This window comes from Saccostrea cucullata, unplaced genomic scaffold (genome assembly GCF_032062105.1).
Source record: "Saccostrea cucullata isolate Sc308-1 unplaced genomic scaffold, CSIRO_AGI_Scuc_v1 ctg1220, whole genome shotgun sequence".
In the NCBI taxonomy this organism is placed as follows: domain Eukaryota; kingdom Metazoa; phylum Mollusca; class Bivalvia; order Ostreida; family Ostreidae; genus Saccostrea; species Saccostrea cuccullata.
The window spans coordinates 425,711-453,152 of NW_026931211.1; the positions used below are offsets into that span (position 1 = coordinate 425,711).

The window sequence follows — 27,442 nt, forward strand, 5'->3', positions numbered from 1 at the left end:
TAACTTTGATAACATTTTAATCTACAATATCCAACACGTCAACGTTACGATAAAACACTTAACGGAATAAAACGCAGAAAGGATGGAACGTCGTGGAGTATTATCGTCATGAAAATAAATAAGAGGTTCCGAATAATTTATAAGAGAGTATCCAAACAGCATACCCTCTCTGGTAAGAAATATAAATAAATCACAGACCTTGCATCACAGAGCATGCGCGCTCCATGGTTACCCTGCGTAGTGGTTAAACACAAAGTTCATTGTCATGGAAACGCTCCATGGCGCTCAAATATTTTACATCACTGTAACAAAAATAAACATCTCTCAAAAAGAACAGTAATTATCGTGATTCTTCGCTGTGTAATGATAGCACTGTTTTCTCTGACGACACATTTGAGGTTTGATCACTAGAAATGTCTGGCAGCGGTTTACCTGCCGCCAAAAAACTTGTATCTGAAGCACTGTCATCTAAACCGTCTCCTGCCGATAAAAGAGTCTTTTCTGACGTCACTATAGCGTCATCACTGGGTTTCTCTGTTGTGGTAACTGGTTCTTCTTTCTCTTTTTCCTGGTTATCATCCGTTTGCTGTGGTTTTTGTGGTTCCTCATTTTCTTTTTCCTTCTCCAAAGCTTCCTTTTCTGCTAATTCCCGCCATTTCTTTAAGTTAGCACTGCAGGTCAAAAATAAAAATGATCTTTAATTTCTGCATTAAAATTCTAAATCTTATTTATGAAAACGCATCAACGACATTAAATACATCTAAATTAGATTTTTTAGGACCTTTGTTTAATAAAAAAAATCGAGTACCGGACATACTATGACCCCTGTAAAATAAAAAGTTTCAGTGTTTCTACTTACATGGCTCCGTCAACCATTGGTTTTGTTTCCGGGAGGATCTGCGCCATCACCTCGTAACAAGGGAGGCAAATGCCCACCAAAAACCCCACCTAAAAAAAGGGCGATAACTTGATGTACTACACGGACAATAGTTATGAGCAAATTGCAAAGATTAACTTATATTTGAAACAATTTAAATTTTAAAAATTCTGTGTTGAAATCTATAACTATTATAAATATTAATTAAGAAAACTAAAAGTTAAAAGAACGTTTTTAATCAAATAAAAAAATAACTAGAAAACATAATTTTCAGTATTGTGAATACTTTGTCTCAAATGTTAAAGTGTGTGGCCAATTGCAAAATTACACCAATTGAAAATCACGTGAAAAAGTAAAAACTAGTAACACATTATGTGTAAAAAGTGCAGGAATGGCTGCTTATGAAAGAAAACATCTATTCCAAATTAATTTTCCGCATTAAATTATAATTCTTATCTTATTTTCTACAGATGTTCACAAATCGGGATTCCATTAGCTCGATACTTTACCTCAAGGTGTGGTAATTCATTCTTTTTTTGTCTGTCCATCATCGGCATAGGAGTTAGTCCTTGTGATCGCTCCTCATCCCCCTAAGGAAGGTTAGTAGCGTTAGTCACCGTGAATAAACAAAGTGAGACAAATTCCCGCCAAAATATGGCGTTCACAAAGGGAGACAAAAACCAGTATAATTTTAGTCTATTCACATTTACATGTATAGTTGAATCAGATTGAAATTTTGCTATCTTCTGTCTTTCTTTGATGAAAAAAAAAACACGATAAAGAATTGGTATTTTCCTCTTACCTAATATGTGATTTTATGACATGATCATCGAAATAATGTAACTTAACATTCTGCTTTAAAAGCTTGGAAACTTAGTTGATGCAAATAAATTTGTCATCCTTATAATATTTATTACTAAATAGCTTCACAGATTAAGGATGATTTTTTTTCGTCAGTTTTTTCAACATTTTTCTGTTTTATCCTGCTTCCTAAAATTTAAAAAAAAAAGTAAGATTGTTTAAACTGTTGAATATTTTTAGCTTACTTTCAATTCATAAAGAAATAAAAATTGGCGGGAAATTATATTCGGATAAATATATCACAGTGTAAGGACACACTCGTGCTGATCACGTGCAGAGCGTTAAGCGAGTTAATGACCCTGGATATCACGTGGTACCTGTGATTCCGGAAGTTCGTTAATTTTATCGCGATCCATGATGGGATTCTGAACATATCCTATTTTGATTTTCTCTTGATCTCCCTTCAACGTAAACATCATATTTTTACAACCCAAAATGAGAAATAAAATTCGGCATTGTTTTACATATACACATGACAGGTGAATCAGTGTTAACATTATTCTTAAAAAAAATTCTGCGAGGTTTTGTTGACTTCAAAGGTCCGAAAATCTCAAATTAGCAGTATCCCTTAAAATCACGTGATTCCGGAACGCGGTTGTTGCTATAGAGACATTACCTGCTGCCAGAATTCTTCCATGATGACGTCAACGAGTTGTACCTGAAGATCCCAGGGTTTATACATAGAACACAGGTCGGCTGCCGTCATGCTGTTGGCCATAACAAGACGTCTGAAAACACAACATCAATCACAACAATTACACGACAACAGAGTCCTCAAGACAACATCACGATTTCCCCGACAACAAAACAATGGACCAGAAAGCAGCGCCATCTTCCAGACTGTAACGTAATCTTTCAGTCTACACAATCTCCGAGAAGCTAGATACCAACATTATCTTTCAAACAAGAGACCAATCTTCATCATACAATCTCTCGGAAATTACCTCTGTACATGTCTTCTTTAGAGATTAATTCTGTTTATTGATTGCAAATTATCTTTAGACTATACCCTGATATAGATTTACTTGTGTCCTATACCAACATAATTTTCATGACAATCTTTCACAAATTCAGTCAATTGTTTAGGATAAACTTATTTGGTTTCCACTCTCTTTTTTACAACCATAAAAGGGTACGGAAATTTTGCACTATAACAAATTGTTCTCAAAAAAGATAAAGTCGGTACTATAATTTTATTTTCTCATTCAGCATTTGACTGAATGATGGTTGTATTTGTTGTGGAATACAGACTTTTGATGTTCTTGCTTCAAACACTTGTTTTACCCCGTTTCTAGTATTGTTCATAATTATGTAGAGCATGCTCTTGTGTATCGAACCATCTAAGAAACCCCGTATGCAGGTGATAAGAACATATTGATGCAAACGGAACTTGGTGATTGAAAAAAAATATCCTTTTCATTTATATAAAAGCTTTATTTTTTGAGGAAGGGGGTCATTAAAAGTACCTTATTTTATAACCTTGGTTGCAAAAGGCTTACATTTTTTCCAAATCAAGCATTTTCATCAAAGTTCTCTTTTTGGGGAACGTTTTAACAAGAAAAAGAAAACGACGAAGGCAAAGCATCTACGACCACCGTGACTTCTAGCTTAGAAAACATGCAAGAATCAATGATCCGTGAGCATGCAAATTGTACCTCTTTATAGAACTCATCAAAAATCGATTTCACAAGGTCAAGTTGAATATCCCAAGGTTTAGCGCTTGCGCACAGATCGCACCCCGTAATAATTACAGCTTGAAGAAGCATTCTGAGAAATCAAGAAATGTCCATTGAATTTTCAGTTAACCACAGACTGATCAGTGGATATTTCTTTTATGTTTTGTATGCATATATCAATAACTAAATGACTTTTTAATCATTCTACCTTCTTTAAAGCAGTAGCCTTATCGTAGCCTTCTTTTCGTTAAAGCTTTTTCATAAAAATTGACTTTAATCTTCAGATTAAAAGAAAAACCCTCAAAACACACCTGTGTTCTGCATTTTCCCATGAAAATTCTCCTTTGTCAGCAATATCCTGCAAGCGAGACCTGTTTCCAAAGAACAAGGCCAAGTCAGTGGCCAGAATACAATGTCTTATATCACTCAAAATCTGAAATCAAAGAATTAACAAAAACAAGTACAGAATTTGCTTGTCGAAGTGATTGTGACTAAAGTTCAAGTTTTGCATTTAAAATTCATGACTATTTTACCTGTTTGTATTCTGCTGAGGTAAGGTGTTTGAAAATATTGTGACCTTCATTCTGAAAAAGAGAATGCAAAATATCTACTCATCATGACATTATAAACATGATCATCATTATAATTTTCAATGTTCTCAAAATAACTTTTTGACGAAAGCAAATGTTTAAAAAAAACAGTTAAATTTTATTTAATTCCTTTAAAGATTTGGTGTTTCTATCAGAAAATAAAACATACGACCAAAGCAATGAAGGGTTTTTCTTTTCAAGCTTGACAAGTAGAAGCTCAATATTCTTCAATCAATTCAAATGTGTTGCATATTACATAAAAATGGAATATATAGAATAATTCTATTTTGGACAGAAATTGGTGCAGAAACCAGGATACCTGTAATATGGTGACAGTATGGTTGAAATGATGGTGCTCCATAGTAGATGTGGAGTAAATGGCAGCCAGGGGAGCCGCGCTCTTGACCATAAAAGCGTTCGTCTTTCCCCTGTGATCAAGGTCATGACAGAGACAAGCAATATATAAGGCCAGACTCTGAAAGATGAGCGAAATTCCTTAATTACAGTAAATTCGTCAAGGCAAGTCAACATTATTAATGAGCTAAAATTGTCTCTGAAATTCAGAGCTGTCCTTAATAGAAAATCATTTTTAATGTGCTATTTTTCATCCAATGTGTAATTTAATTGGTCTTAATGCAACCATTAGATATATTTATCTTTTCTTCTTAAATACTACATGATGGTTTATAATTTAGCATTTTACTGAGAAATCTACATAGATATTTAGAACCCTTGAATTATTTGCAGATATTTCTAAGTTTGCTGCACATGGAGTTGAAGGACTAACCTCAATAGGCGTGAAGTGATGCTGGGATGTTTTGATGACGGCGAACATGGCGTGGGCCACGGAGAACGCATGCGCCCAGTTATGGTAGGGCACATTCCGGTAATTTTTGCGTACAGTCAGAGTGAACCGAATCATGTCGTCAATGTCAAACCTTCTAAACAAAATCAGACAGTGAGAGTATGCATTCAGCAAGAAATTATATCGATGCTAGAGGTATGTTATCATAATTCCTTAAGACATATCAATGAGAAAAGTTAAGGAAAAGTCTTTCTTTTTCACCATGCATGTTAAAAAACAAAGACAAGTTAGTCTTTACTGAACATAACATTTCTGTTTTTGGTTTAAAGTTCCAGTATTTATAAGCATTATATATAGATTAATAAATAAGGAAAACGAATCAATTTTGTGATTAGAAATTTTTCTTCGCCCTAAAAATGTTTATTATATTTCCTTGCTGAAAAATCAAAAGATCTAGTCCTCAGTATTGTTGACAACATCTTGAATTGAAAATTATCTTGCTTTGGGTAAGAAAATTATATTTTTGAAATAAAGGCATTCAAAATATGTTAATTATGTACAAAAAATATTCAAGCATAATAAATACTTTACTTGCATACATACTCGTACTAAAAATTCAAATAATGGTACAAACGTTACGATTTCATAAATACCAAGCTTTAAGAACATTTAAGTACATTAATACACTTAAGCGCGGTCAACAAAAATAAAATGCTGGCGAAAATTCGTTGAAATTTAGTTTATAAGTAAATACATTGTTATAAAAGAATGCGACAAAAGAGTTAACCAAGGGAGGAAAAAATAACCCTTAATATTGACCTTTTCTCTCTGAGCACTAAAATACTAACTAATTAGTACTTCATTACTGTGATCACGTTATGCATCATACACGTAAGATAATGGGAATATACAAGAAATTTTCTTTTAAAAACTTGGGATTTAAGATCATTCATATGTAAAGGATTTGTTTCTTTGTGGTCAAGAAAAAGCCAGAAATGTGGACCAATTTTTAAAATAGAAATTTGAATAGTTAGGAAGTGAATACATATTTATGTGATTTTGATATTGATGCACAAAGGAGTATAGTACACTAGCCCTCTAGTTTGGATTGAGATACAGGATATACATGTCAACTTTAAAAGTTTGAAAACTTGGTGCCGTGAATAATCTCGAGCTAGCTCTTAAAGCTAGCTTTTGAGGAAAGCGTTCCGAGTTTCTTCAATTCTTTACATCCATGCATGCAAATAAATAAAACTCTTGCAGTGTGTTATTTTTTCATGATCTAATTGCAATTTTAAAATTTAGAGGAGAAGTAGATCTATAATTAAGTTGAACAAGAAATATTTTCTGACAAGATTTCGTTTTAAAATTCTGTTCTGTCTTAACGACTCCTTTTCAGTAGTTATTCTTTAACTGGACTTTTGCTTAACATTCCAATTTACAGCAAACATAATCGAACATCAATAGAAAAAAACACAACATCGATTATGACGTCACACAGCAGCGGATAGCATACATTAGTGACTGGTGGTTAGTACGCAGTAGGCGTGTTGCAGGATTTGATTGACACTCGTTTCAGTCTAAGAAGGAAAACGCACACTATAAGTAAATAAATAAGTGGTGTCCTCTAAAGAGCAAGAACCAGAGAGAGGCTACACTATAACGCTAGTAATAATACCTTTCTTCGTTTTTGTTTCTACTGCAAAAAACCACAAGTAACTGGACTTTAATATCAATTTTGAAACCAGTTAATACGGGTGTTCTTTTCTTTCTTTTACGTTGCAATCAAGATCTTGCTTGTTCGCCACATTCCTGATATGATATGACTTTGTCAACCTATACTTCTTCAAAGTACATATACACAGGTTGTGACAAACAAGCAAACTTTAATCACACAGAAACTGTCCTCGTTTTCGCGGACCACAATTGTATCACGTGACTTGTCTAAAATATTATGTAGTTTCTGATTGGTTCTTTGCGTCAAGCATTGTTAGTGACTGACTTACTGTGAGTGCATGTTAAAGATGTCCCGCATCATGTACAGGACATACACAGGCTTATTATCGTTGTCGATCGCCCAAGGGGAATAATCGTAGCTAAAACAACAAATTGCAAAATACTTTAGTAAATAAAGGAAATTAAAAATTCGCTTGATTCAACACCATCGCGTTTAAGGGAAAAATTAAACTTTTAAGGTAGTATTTGTATGTGTATCAACATTCTAGCTCAGCATTTCAGTAAAATCTCGCGCAGCACGAGATCTTGGACGTACTCTAGAATGTCGGGAATGTCGTCGGGAATGGGCATTGTTTTCACCATCTGGTACTCCTCATCGTTACACTGACTGTGGTAGGACAGAACCTCTACCGCAACACGGTACTTCTGTTCCGATCGGCGGATCTTGTCATACAGCTAAAACAAGAAACATATATACCGCAGGTTAAGGTTTGATAAAAAAAAACTTAAAGAATTAATCTTGACATGTCATTTAAGCTTGCAAAGCTGAGGAATTTTGACAAACGGACAACAAAACTTTCATCATTTACCTTTTAAAAAAAAAGGTTTGCAATTAATAAGGTTCATCCTTGGTATTATGGTTCTAACAAGCGTAATACAGATGTGAACAAAATCATAAAACAAATGCTTACTTTAGCATGGTGAAGAGCTAGTCCACAATAAATAGCAAAGGTTTCGAATGACTCTTCATCTGCTTTTGTAAAAACTCCGTCGATTTTATTTACCATCTGAACCACACCAATAATACTGAAAGTCATTTAACATTGGTTGTTTAACAGAATTAAAATGAGGCTACCATTTTGGAGCGAATTTTTGACATTATCTTAAAATAATTATTCAGCCAACATTTAAATTAAATAATATAACAATAAAAAAAAGAACAAGAGACGTCTAGTAATAACTTGTATGGCAAATACCTTTTGCCTTCATAGTTTTATTAACCGAATGAATCAGGATAGATGGTATACTTATATCTTGATGCTTACTTTCCCCGGTTATAGATAGGCATACATAGTATGCTTTTTGTTCTGTATCCGGTTTGTAAGTCGACATCGCGGTTAAACCGACTGTCCGTGTAGGCGTCCGCTATATTAAGCACCTCCCCCGTGGAGGCCACATGACCTGCCACGCCCCTGTCCATAGGGAACCTGCAATAAACAATAATTATTGTTGTCAATTAATCGGTTTTTTTCCTCTCAGAAATCATTCTCAGTGTTTTTTTTATATCTCGATATCGATTTAAATTAAGTAGGTCACTTGTCCAACGAGTTCTGTCCAAAACCATCCGTAAAATCGTTTATATTCATCAAGGGTTGAAGAAGTGATCACGAGATACCTGATTTCTTTCTGAGGAATATGTTCCTCCACCCTCCCAGTGTCAAAGATCCGCGCGTACAGTTCGCGACTTTTCGTGTCCACCAAGAACAAGGATGCTCTGTCGGCAATCACCAGCTTTTTGGCATAATTCTGTGAAGAAACCCGGCTAAATTAACTTTGATACAAAATAATTTAGAATACAAACAATTTATATGCACTTTATTTTTTCTATTCTAAAACGTCAAGAAAAACATCTTACCATTATTTTCATGATCACTGTATCCATACTGACTATATCTTGGAAAATTGACCTGAAAAGGATAAAAAAAAAATTTCTAATTAGATTTTATCAAAAACGTCTTGAGTGGACATAGATTTAGGAAAGACGAAGGAATACTTCAGTTTCCTTCAAACACTTTTCTAATATCAAAAGCTATAGTATCTTTACAGTTTTATATACATCATTCCCCTTGAATAAATCACCTCAGAAACTTCCAAGAAGTTCCTCCCAAAAATATTGAATAAACAAATGAATAAAAACTTACGCCAAATATTCTATTGTTCTGTGTTCATTTTTGAGACATACATTTTGGATGAATTTCTCTCCATATTCTAATTTCGCTTTGAACAAAAGCAAAGTGTATTGCTTACCTTGTTGAAGACCTTTAGTTGTTTAGAAAATTATGACTTAATGAAGACATTTAGTTCTTTAGAAAAAACGTGCTCCTATAACTCATAAAAAATATCTTATTTGCTCACTAATTCATTACTTACATGTAGTTTCTAACTTAGTTATTCAATTTTTACTTACACATAAGCTACTTACAACTTACTCAGTTATTTACTCTTTTTATTATTCAATTAAATAAGTTCTTAAACCTTACTTTGTAATCTACCTATGACTTATTTAGTTTCTTACTTATTTAATTACTTATTACTAACTAACTTACATATTAATAATAAATTACTTTCTTATTACTTATTTGATTAATAACTTTACTTACTTAATAGTTCTTTTCTTATAACTAACATTAGTAACTAACTTAACACTAAATAACAAAGTACTTAATATATAATTTATTCACATCCTTATTCATCACTAAATTACATGATACTAAATTACAAAGTACTAATTAACTATGCTACTTGTAATTTACTTTGTTATTTTCTTATTTCTTAATTATTTTAGTATTACTTATTTAGTTCACCTAATACATTTCAAATTCGCTACATATTTACTTTTAACATACTTTCTTATTCATTTTTTACTTAAACTTATTACTTACTCATTTACTTAAAACTTACTCATTTAATTATTACGTACTAAGTTACAAAATGCCTGGTTACTTATTACTTACGTAATTACTTATAGTTACTTATCTTGTTATGAGTAACTTATTACGTTAATTGTAACTTACTTAGTTAATTATTACCTACTAAGTTACAAAATGCTTAGTTACTGACTACTCACTTAGTTACTTATCTTGACATGTTACTTGTTAAGTTATTTGTAACTTACTTATTTATTTATTATATACTTAGTTACTTATTAGTTACTTATTTCTCACTTAGTTAGTTATCTTGTTATATGTTACTTACTTAGTTACTGCTAAAAGGAAATCGTTCAGCTTCCTCTGTTTCATCATGCTGTTGTACATCTATAGCAGAAAATAAATCAGCAAAACTTTTATTTATCATTCCAAATAAAAATATGAATCAACATTTTCTTCTCTAGATCTTTTAATTTGTTTACAAATGTTTTATTTAGTATTTGCTTGTTATTTAGAATACAGTATTATTTTGTGGTGCAGTTCTCACTGATGGAAAGTAAAAGCGTTGTTGTTATGAGAAAGCATGTGAATAGACCCCGTGTTCGTGAAACAGACTAAGACAAGTCAAAATTTCAATCATGTGGAAGATGTTTCGTACAAGTGAAATAGAGATCCTAATTTTGCAGACAACAGCAGTTGGAAAGCCAATTTTGACTTCAAATTCATTTAGCTAAATACACAAATTTTGACTTAGGTTAAGAAGTTTCAAGAACACGAAGTTAGAATATATAGCACACCAAACCGAGCACAGGTCCACACATTGACGACGCAAAATTGAAAGTCAGAAATTAAATATTTTTGGAATACCCACACACATCATCGCCGTTTTCTATTAAATAAAACAGTGCGACATGCGTATTCGGAATTCTTCTACAATATCTACATCCATTTTTTTTTATTGAAAAGTTAAATTTCTAGGTAATACTATAAGCATGCAAGTGGGTTGTTTTGAACAATTGATTTCATTCCAAACGTTAGTTCCTGTTCTACAAAGATTAAATTTACAACTAAAATATACATAAATAATCAAAGAGTCATGCAACACCGTAAAACCTCTTTTCTCTGAAATTTTACTACACAAAAATAAGGAAATGTGTACAACAGCCGATACCTCCATGTAATATACGGCAAAAAGTCCCCAGAGGATAATATTGACCGCTATCTACATAGAAAATTGAAAGCTTGTCAGACAAAGGGTGATAATTGGTCTGCATAATGGCCGCCTCGTGACGTAATACAGGGAATCTATTATTGATCATACGGATTACATAAGTAAACACTTGTGATTTAGAATTATTTTTTCAAAAAGTCAGAAAAGTTTCTAAATCACACATTTTGAAGAAATAAAACATAATTTGATAAAAATGTATCCACCGGAAATGACTCTAGGAGCTTTTAAGAGTATGTATTTAAAAATTTCCCAAACGTTTTTGAAACAAAGATTTTTCGTTTCTATTATTTTTTCTTTCAAGTCAGAAGAAAATCTACAGTAGAATATATGTAACTATAAACAACAGAGACCTCTGCCATTCTTGAACAAATTTTCTCCCAATAAGTATATAAGTATATATATAATCATTCTTAATCTCATTGAAGAATGGGGTTAATCTCTGTCTTCTGCCTATTAGGTAAAACCGCAGAGAAGATCATGTAATTTAGTACATCACACCATTCTACTGTTATTTTATAGGGTAAGATTGTCAGCTTCTAGCTTCTGTGCACACACTACTGTTAAAGAGCGCAAGATTACAAAGAGAGCTAAGACCCGGATGTTGCAAACGCCCGGATGTTTACCTCCACGTATTCCATACAAATATCTGCCCACACTAGCATCATTTCTGCTACCTATAACAGCATAGCGTCCATACATTTTTATATTTTATTACATACTTTTCAAAAAAATATCTATTACCACGTACATATATGTACAGTATACTTAGTTTACAACAATAATTAATAAGATTTATCATATGTAATTTCCATATAGCTTTATTTACTACATATATCTATGATATTTTTCACAAAAGCTTGCTTGCAGTCCCAAACATTAAATCAGATTGGATTAGAACACTTTGCTTTCTTACCTCTTCTTCTTCCACGGAGAAAGGCATGTTGCCGTAGTTTCTATATAATTCAACAACACCTGTTTCGAAAAAAGATTATTAAACGATTACAAAATATTCACGAGTCTGATGATGGTACGCCATGCCTGTGAATAACTCCATGTAAAGGGGAAGTGGTGCCCTTCTGTTAAGTCGTATCATCAGCCCTCTAGATCCCCTACAAACTTTATTAGAAGTTATTGAAGGGCACATCGTACCATATCAGCCGCCTTTAACTAACTGTTTTCTATATATTCGATCAATGCATACTATCTTTGCAAGATATATAACTGTATTCAGCGGCAGCTTAACAAAATAATTCCATCATGATTTACAACATTATTGTTCATGATAAGAGTAAAGTTGTGTATGTCATACGTTATAGAAATCAAAAATAACGTAAAATATCATTAGAAAGTCACTTTCCCCCCGAAATGCAAATAAAAAATATCAATATTCCTACGCTCGCTCCCTCCTCAGCCCTTTTTAAAAACGTGTTTGATAACAGATAAAATTTAGGTCAATCTTCGATTGATATGTTTTCACTGATGAATTGATAATACTATATCAACAATTGCATTAAGAACATGTATATAGTCCGTTTATTATCATGCAATATTTCCCTTTAAAGAACAAATTAATCATTCTGTGAGTGTGTATTATTAAATAACGGAATTTTCAATCCCTGGCCTGCTCGTGTGTACACTTTGTAAACTGTAGGGTATGTGTGGCAAAACGAGAACTGCATGGGTTGGAGATTCGGGTTCGTGTTGAAGTTCAGCATACCATTATATATAGAACTTGAATAATGTAAGTAATTTCTGCGACAAATATATTAGTATATTTAAGTTATTTTCAAAACAAAAAAGGTTTTCCATGTTTTCAGTTTAGAATTTTCCGACCCGGTCCTGATTTTCCCAACCCGGCCATTTTAAACACAAGTTGTTGCAGATGCAAATGTTAGAACAAACTATATAAAGTTCAACAGGGATTGTATAATTTTTATTAATCAGAATTCGTATTTATATGATCTAATTAAGAAAAGAAAAGTTTTGTTTAATTTCGGCAAAACGAATTTGCACGTGTGTAGACCAAGGCTAAGGTACATGTAGGCCTATGTGTACTGTTTTTATAGTAATGCTTTTTCACAGTTCCATAATTAGAAGTGCATTTTTTTTTTTTTACGTCATTATAAACACTGTTAAACATATTAAATCTAACAGTCGAATATCTTTGGATATGGGGTAACCCATATCTATTCTTGTTACAATGAGAGTTTATGTCTCTGGTTTAACTATAAATCAAGCTTGAAATTGTTATTCAGACATCATATCCTCACACAAATCTACACTTTTTTGCTGTAGTAGGGTCAAACTCACCAAAGTTTTTGCATCAAAACATCTGCCAAAAAGTTTTTTTTTTAATTTCGAATTTGGAAAGTTTAGGTTTTATAGTGCTTTTTCAATTCCTAGTACTTTTTAGTGTAATAACTAAGATTTCTAAAAGATAAATTCAAGATCTAGTAAATAAATGATCATAGTTTATAAAACAGTTTGTTGACGTGTGATTGTGAAGATAATTATATTCCCGTACCTAGAACGGTGTTGTTGCCGTGAAGGAGTGGGACTGCTATAGCAGACACTCCTTTTTCTGTTTCCACGCCGAACCCCAGAGGAAATCGAGGATCCTGAATTAAGAGAAAATAAACAAAAATGGTATTTTTGCTTCACACCATTGATGGGCACTAGAGTCAAGGATATAAGTAATTCTTCTTATGCCCGGTAGTCGAAGATTCGGGGGAGGGGTTTTCAGTGTTTGCCCTGTTCGTCGGTCTATTTGCCTGCAGAAACTTTGCCCACAACTTTTGACTGGTTGGTTATATTTCAAATATTTATCCCTTGTGACAAGATTTTTCTATGGGAACCAGGGCTACCATCATATTTTAGCCTTTGACATTGACTGAGTGTGAATTTTTATGCGCCCGGATCGATAGATCCGAGGCGAATATTGTTTTTGTCCTGTCTGTTTGTCTGTTTATCTGTTTGTCTGTCTGCCTGTTGTCAACTTTAACCTTCGCCATAACTTTTGAACCATGAAAGATAGAGATTTCATATTTGGTATGCATACTCCACCAATAAAGTTCTTTCAAATGACATCAAGGTCAATGACCTTGTGACCTTGACTGTGACCTATATGCTAAAAATAGCTTTTTCGAACTTTCGCCATAACTTTTGAACCATGAGAGGTAAAGACTTTATATTTGGTATGCATACTCAACTAATAAAGCTCTTACAAGTGACATCAAGGTGTATGACCTTGCGATCTTGACTGTGACCTATATGCTAAAAATACCTTTTTAGAACTTTCACCATAACTTTTGAACCATGAGAGATAGAGATTTCATAGTTGGTATGCTTACTTCACTAATTAATGACCTTGTTACCTTGACTGTGACTTATTTGCTAAAAATAGTTTATTGGACTTTGGTGCCGCCGGGCGCATAGTGTTTCACAAACACATCTTGTTTTTTTTTCTTTTTTACAAAAATCACTTAACTTTAAACTTACTCATACCCTTTGAACAGTTCATGTTAGTGCTTCTACAACTCACTTGTGAATATTTAGGTCTATTTTGACAAGTTCTTTTTTCTTGAGTATAAATATTTTATGTAATTTACATTAGTTTTGCCCTCTCTATGAAAAAATTACCTTAGCCATAACTTTTGACAATCTAGGCTAGTACTAGGACTCTTATATTTCACATGTGTTTTTTTTAACAAGACATTTCCTTTGGATACCAACGTTCTTGATCCTTTTTCTCTGTCCTTGGAGTTTGACATTCTCTTGAAAAACATTAGCCTTAACATTGAGAACAGTTGCTTGGGCCTTCATATTTAAAAAGGGTATCACTCTTGTGAAGGCCTTATACTGAATACCAATAGTTTTAACCCTTTGGCCTTAACACTGAATTTTGATTTACTTCTTTTAAAAAAATGAATGATTGTCAATTTGGCTTTCATATTTCACAGGTATATTATTTTGTTGAAACAGCTAATTTAAAAAGGGAAAAGCCAAGAATAAAATTACATAAGGCCACCTTTAAAGTTGGAATTTCCAATTTAAAAACCATGTGTTTGTGAAATACTGATGCCCCCGTATTATAGTGCAGATCTGTAGCTCTCCGAAAAAATATATATTGATAGACCGGTCTATCAATATATATTTTTTCGGAGAGCTACAGATCTGCAGCTACCCGTATTACAGCTTTTTACAAAGATTGTAGTTTCTCAAATGCAAGCCAAACCCTAATGTCGAGGAAGAAAAATGTTATTACTCAAATAAAGTCTCTTTTGATATATACATGTGAAATATGAAAGTACAAGCACTAACCATTTAAAAATATATGGCCAAGATTTAAGATTGTTTAAAATGTGGGCAAAATTCAAAAATCAAGGTCAAAGGGTCAAATTAAAGAAACCAAGGGGAAGGATTTTTTTAATTAAACATTCATGCTTAAAATTAAGGCCCTAGCAACAACTTCTCAGAAATTATGGCTTTTTTAAAATTCTTCCTCAAAAGAATGACAAATGCCAAGGTCAAGGTCAAACGGTAAAAATTGTTGGTAACCAAATGAAGTTCTTGTCACGTGGAATAAGCCTGTGAAATATGAAGTCCTAATACTAATTGTTCAAAAGTTACATACAATTTAAAGATTTTTAAAAGTTGGTCAAACTCAAAGGTAAATGTGAAAAGTTTAAAAGTATTTACATCAATGGAAACGTCACAATAAATGCACAAATGAAGTACAGTTAAACTAGTCTAATCCGGTCAAACTGTTCCGATCAGATTGCACCCCAGCTTAGAAAACATTTCAAACAACTGGATCTCGTAAAAGATACGGACGGGGGCATATAACTGACATCAGCTTTGGCAAGATTTCGGAATACACAACAACCGCATTAGACAAGTTGCTCTGTATGAATGCCCTTGCACCAACTTGTACCAACAAGGTAAAAGCTGGGTAAATTCTTGCAAAATTAGATCAAACTCCAAGGTCAATAGGTCAAATTCGTTGGTGACTAAAGAAAGGTCTTGTGGCAAGGAAGACACATGTGAAATGTATAAAAGCCATAGATTCAACCATTCAAATACAATGTTAAAGTTTTTGCAGACTGGATGTACTAGGCAAAAAATATTTACCCACGACTCTTCTATTACGGGGCATAAAAATAAAGCATTGCATTACTATTATATAATACTTTATTTCAGAAAAATGCATCCCTGCATAAACTACATTAGGCATATCACCATTTCTTGATCAGTGGCCGTTCCATCAATGAAACGTACAAAATACATAACACAATAATTAATATTTTTAATCTTAAAATGATAATTTAAACAGATATAAATATAAACAATAAAATGTCCTACACTACAGAAAAAATTAAGTAACAATTATTTTAATAAAATATTTAGTTTATATTTATTAAAACCGTTTAAAATAATTTTTTGAGAGTCCTACACTACATTAGTAACAATTATTTTAATAAAATATTTAGTTTATATTTATTTACGTTTTAATTTTTTGAGGATTTTTGTAAAAGAAATGATATACCCCTTTCAAACACAATCTATGTCGTAGCCACTTTTAGTTCTGCGTGGCGCACAATAGCTGTATAATGTGTACATGTATTTATAGGTAGCCAAATGTGTCGGCCGCCATCAGAACAATGGGTGACGTCAGACAACAGATTTCGATGGCCACAAAGATAATCTATCTGTACTTGATTTCTTCAGATAAGTTGTATATAAAGAAGTGTAAACACTGGGTCGTGTGAACTCTTACTAAATAGACCAGGAAAATAAACATTCCGAGAATTCATAGGTTAGTTGTACAACATAACAACACCAGATTTCATTTACTGGTACTCAAACAGGGGAACAGTCTGCTAATACAATGTTAAAATTGCCATTAAAACGGGTGATTTAAGTCATTCAATTCATGTCCATAATATGATGGATACACTTTTATTGTAACTTTTAATTTAATTTTATTTAAAAAAAAAAACATACGGACCTAAACAATTGATTTGTTCCCTCAATGAAACCTAGATGTTTCAAAACTACATCTAAATTAAGGTTCTATTTTTTAAAGATGATTATTTAAGGTATTTCCATTTTACTTTTGAAAGGGTAAAAATTCCTCTGATATAAGCATTTCTTTCTATGATTAGTAAGTGTATTATTATGTTTTAATTAATAAAATGTAAAAAATATTTATCATTTCAACCCTAGACCTAAAGCAAACTCCTTGCTTACAGGTCTATGTTTCAACCAAACAAGGAAATGATATCAAATTATGAAATTGAAAACGTGTCAAATGTATTTAACATTTATCATTTCCATCCTAGATCTAAAGTTAACCCCTTCTTTAGGTCTATGTTTCCACAAAACAAGGCAAATGATTGATAACTTGATACATTTGACTCCCAAACCTGACAAGAATAAGTCCGCGTTCCTTACCCCCACGAGGTTTTGGGAGACCACCGACTCCTTGGTGTACGCCACATAGGCGGGGAGGGTGGTGCGAGGTTCGATTCTCCCAACACATGTTGTCGGGGCGCGTTGGTTTCTAAAGAAAAACAAAATCTTACATTTCATGACAAAATGTTTATAATGAAAAGGGTATCAATTCAGCTTTTCAATATTTGTTTCTCAGAAGCATATTTCATAATTTTCTACCTCTATCAAAGAAAAGTGAATAACAATTCCAATCAAATGTGATACTTATATATAATAATGAGGAATGTTGTAAATTGTACTCACTTGCTACTTTTACTGGCCAAGAATAACTAGAAGTAAAAAATATATACGTTTTTTATGTTTCAGTTTAAAATTCTTAGGTTAAATTAAGATAGTCTAAGAACCCAAATTAACTCTATAAATACTTCCAATTTAATTTTTTACAAGAGTTTTCTTCTTTTTTTTCACTGTTAAAACTGATTTTAAAATAACCAAATAAATTATTATCAAATCACGTGACAATTTTATGTTGATTACCTGGTTTTGATCATCGACTAAGTATAAGTTGTGTCCGTCTGCGTTTACGGCTGTGAATTAGATATAAAAAAAAAGAGAATGTTTTGATAATTTTGCACTGTTTGTTTTGATTTATTCTTTAATAAATGCCGAGAAGTATAATTTTATGGTTTCATAAATAGCAATGTTAGAGTACCCATTGTAGACGTCTTCAATTAAGAAAAGAAAAGGCAATAGCAAAGAATATTATATACAAGCAGAGTTGCAAGATTAGGGCATTCTGGGTTGTGTCACGTGGTATACTTACATTCAGCTGCGCACGCAGCGAGTTCCGTGAACACTCGGGCTTTATTTGTTGTGTTGTCTTTCGTTAATTCCTGAAGAACCCGCCATTTTTTGGACTGAACACAGTTCTTAAAATCAAAAGATAAAATTAAATTTACTTTCAAGATGTAAACTTTAGGCTTAAGTTATTCATGAAAAAAAATCACCCGGATATCAAGACCTGTCGTTTTTCCCGGTGTGAAAAGAAGTTGTAAATATAACACTTTAAATGTGAAAATAACTTGTAAATGTTTTATCTGGGTATATAACACTTAGCTTATACATGAATATTTTCCCAACTGACAAAGTGAAAGAAAATTGAAATAAATATCTATGTTTTGTAGTTGTGTATGGACTTTTTATAGTGGAATTTGAGCTTTCATGCATCTTTTGATTTTTAAAATATTTTCATATCTACGAGCAGGGGGAGGGGGTGGGGTGGGGTTATAAAAATCCTCACACTTATTCTTCAAATAAATTCCTTATTAAATTTCAAAACATTGAGTACCGTTTATCTGCATGCATATATTGCAATCCAGAAAATAATAATCATATTTTTTCTAAACAAAGTGCTATGACGTAAGACGCTATAGTAGTGTTTTGTATGAAGCATGTTATGAATGTTTTTTAACCTGTTTTATTGGCTCATTTGGATGTTAAGCTTTAATAAAACGACCAGAATTTCTCCTATTTGCACCCTAGAATATTACTCCATATGTGATATGCATTTAATTTTCCCTTCGTATCTAGTACAAAGTACAGAGTGTCAATGACCCGGATAATGACGTCATCATTCAATCCTCTAACGCACGCTTACCTTCCAATTGCTCCTGTGGTCTTTAAATAAATCACCTTTGAATAAAAGAAAACAAAGAAATTGATTTAAAAAAAATAAGAAAGTGATATTTAAAAGCGAACAAAACAAAAAGATTTTTGATATGAAATCCACAAATCTTCTTTAAGTAATTTTTTTTCCATTAGCGATATTTTCTGTCTCGGAGTATCAAAATTCTTCAGTACAGATAATGCAGTCATAAGAACGTAAGGTGTATATAAATAAAACTGATTTAAATTCATTTATAATTCACAATATGTCAGGTACGGACCCCTGTTTACACTTTTATTAAAGTCAAAAATGTCAATACACCCGGTACAATATGCACCACATATCTGATAATTTAAAACTCCAATAAACCATTGAAAAGATTTTTTATAATACCCCCTTCGTTCAGTTATTGATTTTCAGGAGAGAAAAAATAATTCATGGGTCTGTAAGTCAATTTTTATAAATTTTAGTTGCCATGGTAATAAAGTAGTCAGGGATGCACGTGCACCTGAGTCCAACAGTCACTCGTAATGACAGCGATCCGTCCGTCTTAACAGGGTCAGACTAATTACCGTAGGTCCATTAATACCATTACATGTATGTTTAAACAAATCCTGTATGAAAAGAATCGACAGCCTTTACTTTCTGAAAATAACACTTTATCGAGACTATTAAATGCCATTGATAAAATCTTTTTTTGAGGCCTTTAGAGCCCTGAATATGGCATTTTGTATCACAGTGCAGAGATTAATCAAGCTATACTGTGAGGGGTTTCCTCTTTGAAAGAAGCTCGGAAGGTTTTGAAGTATTCTCTGTTGTGCTAAATAGCATGCAAACATAATCTAATGTGAATGTGTAATATGCACAGTCTGTCACGCTAATATTTGTTTGTTTCTTTTTTTTGTTGTTGCTACTTAAATGCATTATAGTCTTTTTTTTAAATATATGTACGGTGACGGCATGTTTAAATCTCTATCCGAAATAAAACATGCTACAGCAAAAGGCATTTTACTGCTTAATGCATATGCCACAGTTTTTTAACATCTACAATCTTAAAAAGTCAGCAACAGCCTACCATTTGTGAGGGTCAAGGCATGGTGACCTTGACCTTTATGTTTCCGTTGTGACCACTGTCGAACTCTGTCTTCATGGACGTGCTGTATCACAAAGGAATCGAGGAAATCCGGATTGTCAAACAAAAACTGGGTCACCGTCTCGGTCTGAAGATCTGCAGGTTAAGAATAAAAAAAAAATTAGGTGAAGATAGGGAACAGTCATCAATCTAGAATTAAAATAAAACTGGAACATTCAACAATATGGCACAAATGCGGATTCGGGGAAATTCCATGATGGGATCAGGTGCCTTTAATAAGTAAGCATCCCCTCTTGGTCAGTCACGCCCACAGTGAGAAATGTATTGGGTAGACAGGACATTACGTAGTTAAAGCTCTGTGGTATGAACAGAGCAGAACATTTATTTCTAATTTAGAGCCCAGAACAGACAAGTATGAAAACAAAGGCTTAATACTTAGAAATATCAAGACCTGTATGTATATAGATCCCAGATAATTGGTATGAAACAATTGTTTTAGGAGTGCAAAAGTGTTTTGAAAGTGCAAAATATCAAAACATTTCTTCAATAAGTACGTGCGGCCCTAAAATTATATTTTGTTATATTTTTAACTACTAGTATCAGAAATCTTGTAAATGAATTTGCTTGAATAAAATAATCAGATAAATAAAAGTTGCTGTTTATTTTTATTTTCTAGTACATGTAGATAATGCAGACCTAATCTATTTTGTAAGAGCCATAAGATAATAAATTAGCCATAAGATCCCTCAATTGAGGTGTTTTTTTAATGTGGGCCAGTAGCAAAAAGGAAGTAAAATTAAAGTGAAATCCAAATGAAATGGGCGCGTCTGATAGTCCATAGAATATACACGAAATAACTGAGGATTTTTAAAAAAAACAAAATCCAGTAAACCGATAGAATGAAGAAGCAGGGGGAGGAAGTAGAGTTGTACCTATAGAACAATAAGTCTCTTCATAGAGACCTGTCGTGTGCTGGGACGATACCACTTATTGACAATTACTCCAGGAATATCCTTTTGTTTGTAAATTAAATGACCTAGCTGTATAACAAAGCAGGACCCAAACCATAAACACACAAGTACGAAATCTCAAATGTATATATAGAGCCAGGAAGGTGCAAACAGTTCATTGGACAAACTCGGCACTGCGGAGAACTCTTGATCCTTATTTTGGGGCTATGCTTTATCATAGAACGAAATAAGACTGTTTGGCATAAAACAGATTCAAGATTCATTACTTTTTTTTGACAATATCACGAATTCAAATTAAAAACACATGCATGAAAAAATGAAAATATAGAAGTACAATATATGTAACACAAGAGACCACCAGTTAACTGAGAAATTACGGACGTCAGTAAGAAGCATGCTGATACATTAACGGCAAACAAGAATTCCACATCGTCACCACACTGTAAGACATACAGATTGAATAACAGGCTACATGTACAGGAATACCTTTTAGTCAACACACCATAAGACATACAGATTGAATAGAAGGCAACATGTACAAGAAAATTTTGTCATAAAACAAAAGTCATGCAGATACAAGAACAGCTACAAGAATATTATTTAGCCACCATTACTGGAAGTCTACTAGAAACGAATTACTACAATCTCACTTAAGCTTTTCTAAGACATGGAAGCCAAAGTTCAATAAGCTTCTGAAGAAGTCAAGCTTCTACGACAGATACCCTGAGCTCTTAACAAGAAAAACAGTGAACATACATGTACCTAAGGAAAATACAAAAGACAACATGAGATTTGCATCAACGAAAAAAAAATGAACATGCTACAGCTTGACTTTAGTGAGGTTCTACCCTGGCAGCCTAGAGTACATCTCAAAAAGATTGCAGAATAAAGACAACATGCTATGACAAAAGAATTCAATGAGGGCCCAATGAAATTATATCCTAGACTGAGAGGACAGCGCCTCAATAAGGTCAAAAAATATCCTCTATGAGGGCCGGGCCAATGAAATTATATCCTATTCTGCAGGGTCAACACTTAAAGAGGACCCAATAGAATATGCCCTATTCTGCAGGGACAACACTTTAAGTAGGGCCCAATATATAGAATATACACTATTTTGCAAGTACAACACTCAATGAGAGCTCAATAGAATATACCATATTCTACAAGTGCAACACTCAAGAGGGCCAAATAGCCATTTCGGATGGTTCAACAATGAAGGAATCCACTAAAGATGCCCAGCCATTAGAATATCTTCTCAGTAAAAGGCTAACAAAAGATATCTATAGCCATAAAAATATAAGCTGACGAGGTAGAACAAGGGACATTAAGAAGACCTGCATGGAAGCCTTAACCACCACTTCTTACGAGTAACCCATCCATAGGAAGAGCACCTCCATCACATTCCTTTAGATAGCTGGGGGATACCATACCACCGAAATATATCGGAGTATAAGGGTATACATCAGAAGCTACATATGTTTTATTTACTTCTCTGTGAGTTGTGAAAGGACACCTTTGAGAAGGTCTGTAAGATTTAGCAGTTATAGGTTCTTAGGCAAGTTTTACCAGTAGGTAGTAGGACCTCCAGAGGCGGACAGAAGGCAATAAAGCTTATAAGTGATGAACTAAATCACACGTCAACACGTAACCCGTGTGATATGAACGGCTCATAGCTATGTTTTAAATACCTGATAATTCCCTACACGCAGGGTATGTGCTGTTAACAAACTTTTAGAGATATGAATTACAAGATCAATGTTTGTTTTCGCTTCAATGGCTGGAATTAAAACCGCCAACGGAAATCGGCAAAGCTCTCCTTTGAGTTTTAAGACATGCCAGTGACAATAGGTGTACATGTTTGGTATAACACACACATCAACCTCAGTGCAGCTACCGTCGCCATTCAATCACAACGACATAACGATTTTAATTTCGTCGTTCATAAGCCTTCAGCAATCATTCTAATGTAGCATTTAATCATTTGTACATTTGTAAGGTAGTTCGCCTTTTGTTATCGATATTGACGTTCAGTAGTACTAAACAGAAATATAGATTGTTAATCGTTATCCCCTTCTCCGAGTCCTGAAAATCCCTCTTCGTTTTTTCATTTGTCCGCTGACTGCTATAGTTAACCAAGTCCTTTTACTGGCATTAAATCCAAAGGTCAAAACTATTGAAATCTTCCTTCGAAAATTTAGACGAATTTCGGGACACTTATAGGTTGCCCTGGGGTCTGCTGGACACCACTTACCTGCCATAGTGGGGAGGGTAACATTTCCCGTCCTGTTCGGTCCCCCGTCTTACATTTCCAATCGATCACAGAACTTCTGAATATGTTGCCCACTGACCTCGGTATTTTCGAACTCGGGGGATTATGGCGTTCTCGTCTTGGAAGTTTTAAGCATTTAAATTCTCGTCCTTGTGATCGTAGCGCGTAATTCAATCTATACCTATGTTTACTCTTACTGCCGTGTTAAGCCGCAGACGTAATGAGCCTGTAAATGGAGGTAAACACTTTCTACAAATTTGGTCGTTCACCAACAAAAATAAATATTTAAAAAACTGAGCAAAAATATTCATTTGGGATTTAACACGAGCAAATGAGACTTGACGACGAAATCGTCACAGCGTATACGGGCGTCCGCAGACAAAGGCGTACATAAGTGGCTAATATTTTTAAGTAATTAATTCAATATTTCATTCGAAAAATGGACAACAAAGCGCTATCTTTCTATTTGAACGAGGTACAAGTTACTAGTCATTTCAATTCCAATTGTACTTCCACTCAATAGTTTTGGAACTTAATTATTCATTTTAATAGTAGTTATGATCATCAGAACTCTATATTTTAACTTCTTATATACAGTTCCTGCTCAGCATTTTGTAAGCAATGAATAGCCAACTCGTCTGGCAAGCAAGCACACCCCGTGCACGGCGTAAGTACACCGATTCTACCTATATGTAACGTTTGATGTCTCAATGTCACCGATGGATAACAGGGAGCAGAGGCAGGGAATATTACTGACAGACTACAACTGTACACTGTATGTTATACGAGACTCGGAAGGACCTAACTCCAGTTACAATGCTGGAAAATTTCCGTTAAAATTAATCATAGATACATTGTACATTAGGAAGTACTTGAAAGAATACACAATTTAGTAACATTGACATTGTTCTTAGGCACGTTAAAACGAACAATAAATATATTGTTCATGAATGCACCATATAGCTTAAAGTGTGCACTAGATAAACAGAAATTCTACTAAACACGTAATATTTAGTAAAACAAAGACAACCAGAACTTGATTGTAAATTGAAATAACACCAAAGACAGCGAAGACTTAAAGGTGTACATAAGAGTACACATAGACACTAGAGACATGATATACAGATACAACAAAGACAGCGAAGACTTAAAGGTGTACAAAAGAGTACACATAGACACAACTCTTTAACTCTTTAGTCTCTTTATTTGGAGGACAAAATTTTCACAAATCGTGGAAATTGCATTATATACCCCACTAATGTAAAGTAATAGTAATATACGCGTGAATGAAATTTTTGCGAGTACACTCTCTCGCGTAATTCAGCGAAAATAAAGTTCTCCCGAACAAAAATTGTACAGTAATGAAGTGTACTTTAAATTAATATAAGCAATAGTAATGGAACCCCAATATATCTAGGTGACCTGTGTTTATTGTACATAAAGTTTATGCTTCTCACTCGACTACAATACATTCAATACACTATGGTCTCTATTATAGTGTTCCTGGTAAATGTTACTATGTTAAACTTGGAAATTTTTTTTCCTGTTTTGGGAGGATAATTTGACAGAAAAGTTAGATAACAAATTCAACTTTTAAACAACTATCAAACTATGATTTCCGCTGCTTTTACAATTCTACGCATGCGTACTTTACCTGGAGTCCGTGGGTACATCGTTGAGGAACTATGGGTACTCCGACTGGAATGATGGGAAATCAGACCTGGGCTACATGTTACTCCTAAAATGAAAAATGTTCGGTGCTTATTGCTGATTTCAGTTTTTGTTCCGAAAACGATAAGAAGACAAAAACTATGTTTAGTTTCCTTATTAATTTTTATTTGTAAACAAATAAGATAACAAAAAAGAAGAAAATAATTTTTTTTTTAAAAAGTTAATCCATAAAAATAAAAAGCCTAAACAATTTATAAAACTCTGTCTTCTATTTTAACAACTTCATTGATTGCGGAAGAATTTCTTTTTTTCAGCGGAAATGAACGGTACAGCGTCCGTGTTTTTAAATTTGGCAAAAAATAATGAACTTCCGGCGAAAAGAAGTACTTCCCCTTCGTGCGTAGTGCGTACATTGTTAATCAGAAATTATTCAGTGTCGGCTTCTTTTGGATCCAAATGGAACTATGAGCAATACCTATAGATGACAATAGTTTATATTATTCAATGATCGGTTGTCATGGAAACCAGACAAATATCGATCTCAAATTAGTTTTTCATTTATAAGACACGTTGTCGCCTGCTGATGACGTCAAATAGAACGCCATTCACAACAACTTCATATTAGTATTACAGAAGAATATTAATTTTCAAAAAAATAAAGCATAAAAAATAATAATGATAAGAAACTCCATCAAAAGGTAACCTGTTGGCGTCATTGACCAATACGAGATCGCGGCCAGTTAACTGGGGTTCAGTGAACCAAATATCGGCGTATTTTGTTTTTAATCATATTTCACGGTTAAATTACCCAACTGACGGCAAGTCTGGGTATAGTCAGTTCATCGTTCAGAATTAAGAAACGAATCAAGCTAATCAAATTATGAGCGATAATTTGTTCATGAAACAAAATCCCTGAGTAGGTGTATGTAAAATAAATACATGGACAGTTAGTGCTGCTGTGGAGAGAAAAATAGGGAGTCGTGCGTTATCTACAAATGTTTCCATCACCACTTACTGCAGATCTTTATTACATTTGCATACTTACAAAAGGTATATCTCTCTCACAACTTATTAAGTTGTAGTACATTTGTATACTTATATCTATCTCACGACTTTATCATTTTGTTCTTTATCGTGAGTGATGTTCGTTAGCTCTGAATCACCAAATTATAACACACTAGCATTTAAAGTTAACGACTTGGACTATCATCTGTAATATTCAACAATAGCTAGAACTTCTGTAAAATGTATACGGTTAAGGTCTTCTCTTTTCAAAGAAAAAATTAGCACTAAAAGCTGGGACCACCTACTGTGAAAAATCACCAAAAGTATGCTCCGGTAATCTTCTGTGAAAAATTAACATTAATAGGCTCTGACTATCTTCTCCAAAAAAAGCTAATTTCACTCTAATTTTAAATGTCCAAAAGTTAGACATGCATACATCGCTGAATACCAAAACTATAATGGAGTAAGATGGCATTTGAAAAATATTTTTACTACATCCATTTATGGTACTTTGTAACAATTCTTTCTTTATTTATTTTATAAAAAAAAATATTTATTTTGAAACAATATTTATTTTATTAAAAAAAAAACACAATAAGCCTAGAATTAGTCTTAATTTCCTCAGAGATTTAATATATATTTTCAGAGATTTAATATATATTTTCAGATTTTTCGGTTTTCTGGCACAGCTCTCCTGCAGTAAACAACAGATTAACATTAAACTATCAGGGGTCAGGAGACTACTGTCAACATCCTAACTTAAATGTAAACTTCCAGGTACCCAGTGCCCTTACACTACTTATCAAGATAAACCGGATTTATCGAACTGCACGGTATTTAATAGTAAAATTTAATAAGACTTGTCCGACACAGCAATAACTCACTCACCTCTCCAATCCAGGGGAAATGAAACGAACGTAGAAGTACAAGACTGTCCATCTAAAGCCCCGAGAAACTTACAGACAGAAGGACTACCTACCTAACGACTTCACCGACATTCCCCACAAAGCTACTATGCCCGCTGTCTGTCTATTTGACACATCTTATGACGTCACAAAGACACCAGATAACGGAGAGTGAGAGATAACGAGGACACAAAGAATCCCTCCCCAAATCCCACGTGCACTTTCCTACGACTGCAAATTGTGTGACTATACGATGTGAAACTCATTGGGCTACGTTTGTAAGGTTGAATGAAACTACATATCTTCGTAGGACATGACTTTTGACAGATTTACTAAAAGGAATTAAGAATTGTTAGCTTTTGACCTGATGATAACATCTCTAGCGATGTTTTGTTATGCCTGTGATAACACACAACGCTGCCGGGTCCTGTTAATTGAATAAGACATTTATCGCAACAGAATTGCATTCCAGATAATTTGTGGATAAAGTGAGAATAAATTTACCCTATTCTACGGACAATGACTTCAGGTCCTTTACATGTAGATGTAACAATGGCGAACCCGTCTGACTTGTGGTGTGCGAGGGAATTAGGAGCGATAAAAACCAAACTAGGAGGCCACCCCTGTCGCCCAAAATGAAGATTGACAAATAATGAAAGCTTATGATTCAATGCAGCAAATTCCGTCTTGTTTATACACGTGGAATTTACGTAAAGTGCTCCGATAGTCACAGTGTTATGGAAGAAAAAAATCCCTAGCTGG

General features: G+C 33.6%; 1 protein-coding gene across 7 annotated transcripts; it reads right to left on the reverse strand.

Annotated features, from left to right (window-relative positions):
• On the reverse strand, positions 1–26,852 carry LOC134231826 (probable 3',5'-cyclic phosphodiesterase pde-5). Of its 7 annotated transcripts, none has more exons than XM_062713797.1 (27): positions 26,755–26,852; positions 24,754–24,837; positions 19,839–19,991; positions 18,755–18,789; positions 17,921–18,026; positions 17,635–17,684; positions 17,401–17,426; positions 17,098–17,206; positions 13,169–13,262; positions 11,558–11,616; positions 10,585–10,635; positions 9,742–9,800; positions 8,402–8,453; positions 8,162–8,292; positions 7,812–7,973; positions 7,458–7,572; positions 7,082–7,221; positions 6,816–6,905; positions 6,488–6,508; positions 4,792–4,945; positions 4,324–4,479; positions 3,948–3,998; positions 3,726–3,847; positions 2,355–2,466; positions 1,387–1,467; positions 860–948; positions 1–671 (listed from the first exon to the last, which is right to left on the reverse strand). In XM_062713797.1, the coding sequence occupies exons 1-27, from the start codon at positions 26,771–26,773 to the stop codon at positions 341–343; spliced, it is 2,652 nt and encodes an 883-aa protein (XP_062569781.1). In that variant the 5' UTR covers positions 26,774–26,852; the 3' UTR covers positions 1–340. The 7 variants fall into 7 exon arrangements, with proteins under 7 accessions (XP_062569781.1, XP_062569780.1, XP_062569782.1 ...); XM_062713796.1 differs by lacking the exon at positions 10,585–10,635 and adding an exon at positions 11,268–11,318 and having other exon boundaries at positions 26,755–26,850; XM_062713798.1 differs by lacking the exon at positions 10,585–10,635 and adding an exon at positions 11,268–11,318 and having other exon boundaries at positions 4,792–4,942; positions 26,755–26,849.
• Positions 26,853–27,442: the final 590 nt, after the last annotated feature.